The 8,564-nt window shown below is 32.7% G+C and overlaps 1 protein-coding gene across 1 annotated transcript in view; it reads left to right on the forward strand.

Moving 5' to 3' along the window:
• Positions 1–8,564, forward strand: part of LOC106465467 (peroxidase-like) — a 47,606-nt gene that overhangs the window by 28,417 nt on the left and 10,625 nt on the right. The window contains exons 7-8 of the mRNA XM_022393884.1: positions 7,278–7,445; positions 8,061–8,162. Of these exons, the coding sequence (XP_022249592.1) occupies positions 7,278–7,445; positions 8,061–8,162 (270 nt within the window). The remainder of the gene's footprint in view (positions 1–7,277; positions 7,446–8,060; positions 8,163–8,564) is intronic.

An 8,564-nucleotide genomic window follows, 5' to 3' on the forward strand; every position in this document is an offset into this window, starting at 1 on the left:
ATATCTATTTAACATCTAAGAAATAGCACTTAAATACAGCATAACGAAATAACACATGCAATCCATTTCAAATATAGGAAACAACACTTAAATAAAGCATAACGAAGTAACACATGTTATCCACTTCAAATGTAGGAAATAACACTTAAATACAGCATAACGAAATAACACATGCAATCCATTTCAAATATAGGAAACAACACTTAAATAAAGCATAACGAAGTAACACATGTTATCCACTTCAAATGTAGGAAATAACACTTAAATACATCATAACGAAGTAACACATGGTATTCATTTGAAATATGGGAAATAAGACTTAAATACAGCATAACGAATTAACACACGGTATCTTATCTACTTCAAATATGAGAAATAACACTTACATACAGCATAATAAGTAACTCATGGTATCAACTTCAAATATGAAAAATAACACTTAAATACACCATAAAAAAGTAACACTTGGTATTAACTTTAACTATGGAAGATAAAACTAAAATACAGCATAACGAAGTAACGTATGGGATCTTCTTCAAATATGGGAAATAACACTTAAATACAGCATAAATAAAATATATATATGATATCTATTTAACGTCTAAGAAATAGCACTTAAATACAGCATAACGAAATAACATGACATCCAATTCAAGCAGAGGAAATAATACCTAAATACAGCATAACGAAGTAACACATGATATCCGCTTCAAATATAGGAAATAACATTTAAATACAGCATAATGAAGAAACACATGGTTACTTCGTTATGCTTTTAAGTGTTATTTCCTATATATGAAATGGATAGCATGTGTTATTTCGTTATGCTGTCTTTAAGTGTTATTTTTTTGTATTTGGAGTGAATACCATGTGTTACTTCGATGTGCTCTATTTAAATGTTATTTCCTACATTTCAAGAAGATATCATAAGTTACTTCGTTATGCTCTATTTAAGTGTTATTTTTATATTTGTAGTGGATACCATATGTTACTTCGTTATGCATTTAAGTGTTATATTTGAAATGGATTGCATGTGTTATTTCGTTATGCTGTATTTAAATATTATTTCCCATATTTGAATTGAATACTATGTGTTACTTCGATATGCTCTGTTTAAGTGTTATTTTCTATATTTAAAGAAGATAACATGTGTTACTTCGTTATGCTGTATGTAAGTATTATTTCCTATACTTCAAGAAGATAAAATGAGTTGCTTCGTTATGCTCTATTTAAGTGTTATTTTCTATTTTTGAAGTGGATACCATGTGTTATTTCGTCATGCTCTATTTAAGTGTTATTTTTCATATTAGAAGAACATTCCACGTGTTTCTTCATTATGCTGTATTTAAATGTTATTTCCTATATTTGAAGTAGATATCATGTGTTACTTCGTTATGCTCTATTTAAGTGTTATTTTTTATATTAGAAGAACATACCCATATTTGAAGTGGATACCATGTATTACTTCTTTATGCTGTATTTAAGTATTATTTCCCATATTTGAAGTGGATACCATGTGTTACATCGTTATGCTTATATAAGTATTATTTCCTATATTTGAAATAATAGCACGTGTTATCTCTTTATGCTGTATTTAATAATCATTTCCTATATTTGACATCGATACCATGTGTTACTTTGATATGCTCTATTTAAATGTTAATTTTATATTTGAAGAAGATACCATGTGTTACTTCGTTATGCTGTATTTAAGTGTTATTTCCTACATTTGAAGTGAATACCAGGTGTTACTTCGTTATGCTGTATGTAAATATTATTTCCCATATTTTAAGTGGATACCACGTGTTACTGCGTTATGCTCTATTTAAGTGTTATTTTCTATATTTGAAGTGGATATCATATGAAATAATAGTTAAATACAGCATAACGAAGTAATACATGGTATCCACTTCAAATATGGGAAATAATAGTTAAATACAGCATAACGAAGTAACACACGGTATCCACTTCAAATATGGTAAATAATAGTTAAATACAGCATAAAGAAGTAACACACGGTATCCACTTCAAATATGGTAAATAATACTTAAATACAGCATAAAGAAGTAATACACGACCTCTGGGGAATAACAATTAAATACGTCATAACTTCTTCTTTCGACCTTAATCCAATCTATATTTTGGGTTGGTCGCTTTGGTATTTTGTATTAATCTAGGATTTTTACACAGCAACCCTAAAGGCAAAGGATTCGAACCCGCGACCTGCATATTGCGAGTTGTGGCCCTAGCCACCAGGCCATGTCAGATCTAGCATATGGTATCTACTTACTAGAGTATGCCCAAGTAGCGTATCGCGTATCCAACAAAATAACCATGAGATTAGTTATATTATAACTATTTATAATTAATGGCATTATCATGAAACTTCGCAGACTTAAGCTTTTGTACATAACAAATCAGATTTTTGTATTAAGTATTTTAATTAAATGTTTGTTTTGCTCGTGACTTTTTTGCACTTGGAATGTTGACTATCTGACTATTTGATTTTATGATTCAAAATACTTCCCCTCATGTGAAAACTTTTAAATTTCATTTGTGTAATCTCTGAAACCTACTATATACACATCAAACGTTTTCCTTTCAGTAATTCTTTATATTTTATCTGTTCCACCTAAGAAACAATACTTAAATACAGCATGACGAAGTAACATGTTATATTCATTTAACATCAAGTAAGTAATAGTAAATCCTATATAATGAAGTAACACAAGATCAGTATCTAACATCGGAAGATAAATTAAAACCTACACAAAGAAATAGCAGGTGATTTACAGTCTAGCATCGGAAGATAAATTAAAACCTACACAAAGAAATAGCAGGTGATTTACAGTCTAACATCGGGGAAGTAAATCCTATCTACTTAAGGAAGTAGCAGATGACCTATACATTTAACATCACTGAAGTAACACTTTATAGTTACACAAGGAAGTAGTTGATGATCTATATATAACATCACTGAAGTAACACTATATAGTTACACAAGGAAGTAGTTGATGATCTATATATAACATTACTGAAGTAACACTATATAGTTACACAAGGAAGTAGTTGATGATCTATATATAACATTAGGAAAGTAAACTATGCAACTACATAAGGAAGTAGAATGGTAAACACTTAAACATCAATAAATTAATACGTGAAGTTGATAAACAAAACAAAATAAAAGTAATATTTTTTTCTCTCTATGATCAAGGATATTTCGAATACCTCCCCCTGATAATATAATTTATAAACCTCACATAGAAAAACAGATGCACATTATCAAAATAATAGAAAAATAAGATAAATATTATAATTTAAGGTACCAATCCTCCAAATACCTGTTAGATAAATTTATTGTTGTTGTTTTTTGTTTGGAATTACAGTATTTCCAAATACCGTCCTAAACTAAAACCCCACAAATCTCCACACTCAAGAAATCTACCCCCACAGCACTGTACTGTGCTATCATATGTTTGGATATTATGGAGAAACTCAATAACAATATGTAACCTCTACAGTAGGATTTACGACTTATATAAAGGGAACGAATTTTTTCATCAATACAAATAACTTCCACTTTTTTATTTGCTAACAGAGCGACACTATGAAGTAGAATATTATCCTTAGGTTTAACTTTTGGGTTAATCGCAAATTGTTTACAACAAACTATTCTAGCAACAGACATGATCTGAAAAGAGTGTAAATTCCATCGTTCTTAAATCGTCTTTGTAACTGACTAGCACTAAGTCAACCACGCTCCTCCATTATCCTCTATTACTGCTATAGCTTTTCCAAATGGTTTCCATACCTGAAAAAAAAAATGTTCGGTTTATTGTAAAGTACAAAGTCACATAATGGGCTATCTGTGATATGCCCAACGCGAGTGTCAAAATCCGATTTCTAGAGTTATAAGCTCTCCAAGTTACCGCTGAGCTACCTGGAGAAACTCCAATAGAACAGCTGCCCGTGGTACTTGAGAATGTGCACCAAATGTGGTCCCGCTAGCTTGTGAGTGAGAATATGAAAACAGTTTCAAAAATGGCGCCCGCGGATTTCGAGAAAACCATGAATATAAATCCGATGCAAGATGCTGGTTAAACGACCTTAGAAACCTGTTTTTAGAGCCTCCATCATACTTGGGTGAACTTCCGGGAGTCCCTCTTTGTTACCCCTCGGTAGGAGGGCTACACGATATAGATAAGAGCAATCCCGAGTTCGCTTTCCACTTTATTATTATTATTCATAAAGTTACTGCCATAATGGGTAAGTAACTATAGAAAACAACAAACCAAAAATGCTAACTCGAAAACTGTTGGAGGTGTTGACGGACAGACAAACAGATCAACACAGAACATGAACTAATATAGAATACTACACAATGCATTTCTCCATCAATCAAATTGTTTAGGAAGTTCAAACTCACTTTTAAGGTTTAGAGACGGCTCGAATGGGTTACGAAGAAACTATTATTACAAGCTTAACACAATAACAGTAGTTTGTAATAAAATTTTCTTTGTTACCCATTCCGTCTCTAAGCCTTTTTAGTCTTAAAGTAGACTCCTCGTTATCGAACTATTATATTATTAAACGTTAAACAAATTTAAAATTAACCAACGTTATTTCTGTTCATGATAAAACAATTAAGAAAAATGTATACGTGCTGAACCCTATTTATTAGTTTGTGTTATCGAAATAATTGAACAAAGCCCAATGTCCCTGATGTGACAGCGGTAAGGCTACATATTTATAACGCTAAAATCCGAGGTTCAATTACGCCGAAGTAAACAAAGCAGATAGTCCAATCTGGAATTGCTCTAAAACAAACAAAGTTCAAGCGCAATTTTGCAAAAATTAATCGTGCCAGTTTTTAATTCGATCAAGCTTTTAAATGTTATTTTTTGGTAACCTTAAAATTCGTGGTGGTATGAAAACTATTGAGGCAGATACTTGTTGTTTTTTTATTATCTAGAGTAATATAATAATTTTTGTATGTCCAAAGAACTATAATCATTGCGATGATGCTCAATGGATACTGTTCCGGCTTTACAGTAGACTGGGTTAAGAGGAATTCATTATCATTTAATACATAACCTTTAGAAAAGTAACCCACCACGTATGTCAGTTCGTGCCATTCTCCTTACTAGCCGCAGCAACCTCGATATTATTGAACCGGGAATTACAAAACAGGTTTTCAGACGGATTGAAGCAAAAGAACGATGAGAGACTGGAGAAGCACATAAACCTCTATCACATTATCATGGAGAAAGTGTGTCACAAAGAAGACACGAGAAAGATCTGTAAAGTTTCTTAACCCATAACATTAAACCACTAATTGAAATTTGCGCGTGATAATCTATGCAAAACTTATCAAAGAGTCATTAAAGATTGTCTTGAAGATGAAAATATTTGTCTATCAGTTAGAAGTATTTGTCCCGGTGAAGAGAGTATTGCTGCAAGAATAGAGATAAGGTTAGAAAGAGTACTTCTCAAAACAAGCTTACCCACTAATCCAGCCAAAGAAAAGTCTGCCACACTGATTAAATGGAAGAAAATCTATATCAAAGATATCAGCAAAGCCAGGAAATGTCGAGAAATAACTCTAAGAAAATCTACGAGCCCAGTCACTCTCGAGACTTAGTACCAAAAAAAAGCTATGAGACAAGTATAAAAAATTAAGAAGAAGGAATGGGCAGGATAACATTACAACACTTGGTGTTTTTTGACACGGTGCAAATACTCAAGAAATTAAAAAAAATCAATAATCAGTAGTTTTAATACTATTTCTTTGGCCCACCCCTTACCAGTCAGATAGCTATAATGTCTCCCATAAGCAAAGTATAACTATTGAGCTTCCTATCTCACTTCCGACATAAAACACTTACCCCCTTATGATGTCATGCGTTTCGTTAGGGTCACGCTAATTTGATTACATACATGTGTCTGTACTTGGTTACTGGAAAAAAAAATACAATAGCGAGATTTAGCTATATACACTTTTCATTTAGTTTGGACAATTACTAATTACAAAGAGCACATGAAAAGTTACTTCATTTCCTGCTTATAACTTTGATACCAACTCTGTCATTTAGCATCTGTTTTATACAACACTCCGCTGTTCGTTGGTGAAAGAGTAGCCCAAGAGTTAGCAGTGGGAGGCGATGACTAGCTACCTTCCCTCTTGTCTATCACTGCTAAATCAGGGATGGCTAGCGCAGATAACTCACGTGTATCTTTGAGCGAAATGCAAAACACAACCAAAACAAACCAATACATCAGTATAGTGAATTCCTTCGTTGTCTTGCATGTTAGCTACTCTATTGCATAAGATATGCTATTTTCTTAGGAAACCCCATCATGTGATTTGTGCAAACTGTTGTACAAGATAACAGAAGTGCCAGGATGCACTAAGAAACAGTTGGCCATATTTTTGGCGTCATCTCTGCTGCTGAAATTTTGTTTCGTTTAATTGACAAGCACATTGGTTCAGATATGTTCATGTTTATTTTGCTACTGTTACTTTTTTCTAAAATTCTATTCATTGTTCTTCAGCTAAAATTTTGTTATGTATTGTTTAGCAACGGCAAAATCTTTGCTTTATTTCTATAACTTCCAGACGTTCTGTCATCTGTTAATAAAAGTCTCTTGTGTTTGTTTTACATATGGTGTCTGCCTCTTTACTGTTGCAATGGACCGAGCTCTATTACACACTTATCTAGGGTTTTCGAATTCTCTATTGCTATGGGGATGTCTGACTACCTGTAAGAATATTTTTATCACAGTACTTCACATTTATCTGTGTTTAAAGGATAAGCTGATATATGAAATGTACTTATGGAATGCATTTTGCAGGAATGAACTTATTTCTTGGTTCAAAACAACAAATATCTAAAAGCAATGTATTTTTATATAATATACGTTTTATTGTATGCAATAAAACTCGTAAAACTACGTATCACGAATTTTTTATGAGAAGGATAATAAAGTTTGGAGGCTTGTATTTCATAATTCTGTATTATGTTAAATAAACAAAGCTATTACTTAAGAGTGCATTCTTACACTATGATTTTAACTTGTGTTCATTAAAATGTAAAACTGTACAAATAGTTTTGAAATGTTCATGGTATTATACGTCACGAAGATAAAACACACTTTTACATCTGCAGATTGTGGTTGATAAGAAGGCAGTAGAGTTTACATAACTACGTCGCTGCTTATCTAGTGGCGCTATTCAACATATATATGTAACAAACTAGGGTTATTTCTCTGTATAGACGACAGACGTTTAGACATCGAATGTTGCAAGTTTCCGCCTCCACACCAACATCCTAACTGTATGCCCATCGCCATCCCACCGAATGATCCTTTCTACAAGTTCTTCAACAGAAAGTGTATGGACTTCGCTCGCAATCTTCCCGGATTAAAACCTGGATGTACTCTTGGTAAATCATCTAATACGCACGATACGTTAGACTTCAAACCTTGGATAAGATAAAAACTAGTAATTATTAATTATAAAACGATTTAAAGTCATTCATTACTAACAACGTAGATGATACTTGCTTTTTTATGTGAAAGCTCGAAGAACCTTATTTTAAGCTGTAAAAAATAAAGGCTGATATTTGGGATTACGTCCGATAAAATACCTTTAACAACAAAACTACGTAACTTTATCGTCGAACTTATTTAAATGGTAAGTCTTACCATGAACGTTGTTTACCTTTATTTCAATTTTAATATTCAGTTATGTAAATTCAATCAGAGTACTAAGTCAGACCTAAAGTTACACACTTTGTAACAATAAATAAAACTAAACTCACGCGCCTTATGTATTGCTTTAATATCGAGTTAACTATTGAGTTTGTTTAATCATATTAGTTATTTGTCTTTTCTGACATATTTGCAGTAAAGTTTGTAAATATGAACCAAACTACGGAAAGCCTGTAGTTTATTGGGCCAAAACCAAATTACCACTTTTTTAAAACGTTATATTAAAACTATAAAAACGTATGTAAATGATATATAATTATGTCGTTTTCGTCTTCGTTTCTGTCCAGGTCCTAGATTCCAGACCAACCAAATATCTGCTTACATTGATGGAAACTTCATCTATGGTAGCCACCGAGAAGAAGCAGAGAGGATACGAGAGTTTCACAAAGGTAAGTCTGAGGTATAAAAAGAGGGAGAGGTACTGTAAACTTCTGCACAAAGGTAAGTCTGAGGTATGAACAGAGAGAGAGGTACTGTAAACTTCTGCACAAAGGACAGTTTCACAAAGGTAAGTCTGAGGTATGAACAGAAAGAGAGAGGTATTGTAAACTTCTGCACAAAATATAGTTTCACAAAGGTAAGTCTGAAGTATGAACAGAGAAAGAGGTATTGTAAACTTCTGCTCAAACGACAGTTTCACAAAGGTAAGTCTGAGGTATGAATAGAGAGAGAGGGGTACTGTAAACTTCTGCACAAAGGATAGTTTCACAAAGGTAAGTCTGAGGTATGAACAGAGAGAGAGGGGTACTGTAAACTTCTGCACAAAGGATAGTTTCACAAAGGTAAGTCTG

This window comes from Limulus polyphemus, unplaced genomic scaffold (assembly GCF_000517525.1).
Source record: "Limulus polyphemus unplaced genomic scaffold, Limulus_polyphemus-2.1.2 Scaffold68, whole genome shotgun sequence".
Taxonomy (NCBI): domain Eukaryota; kingdom Metazoa; phylum Arthropoda; class Merostomata; order Xiphosura; family Limulidae; genus Limulus; species Limulus polyphemus.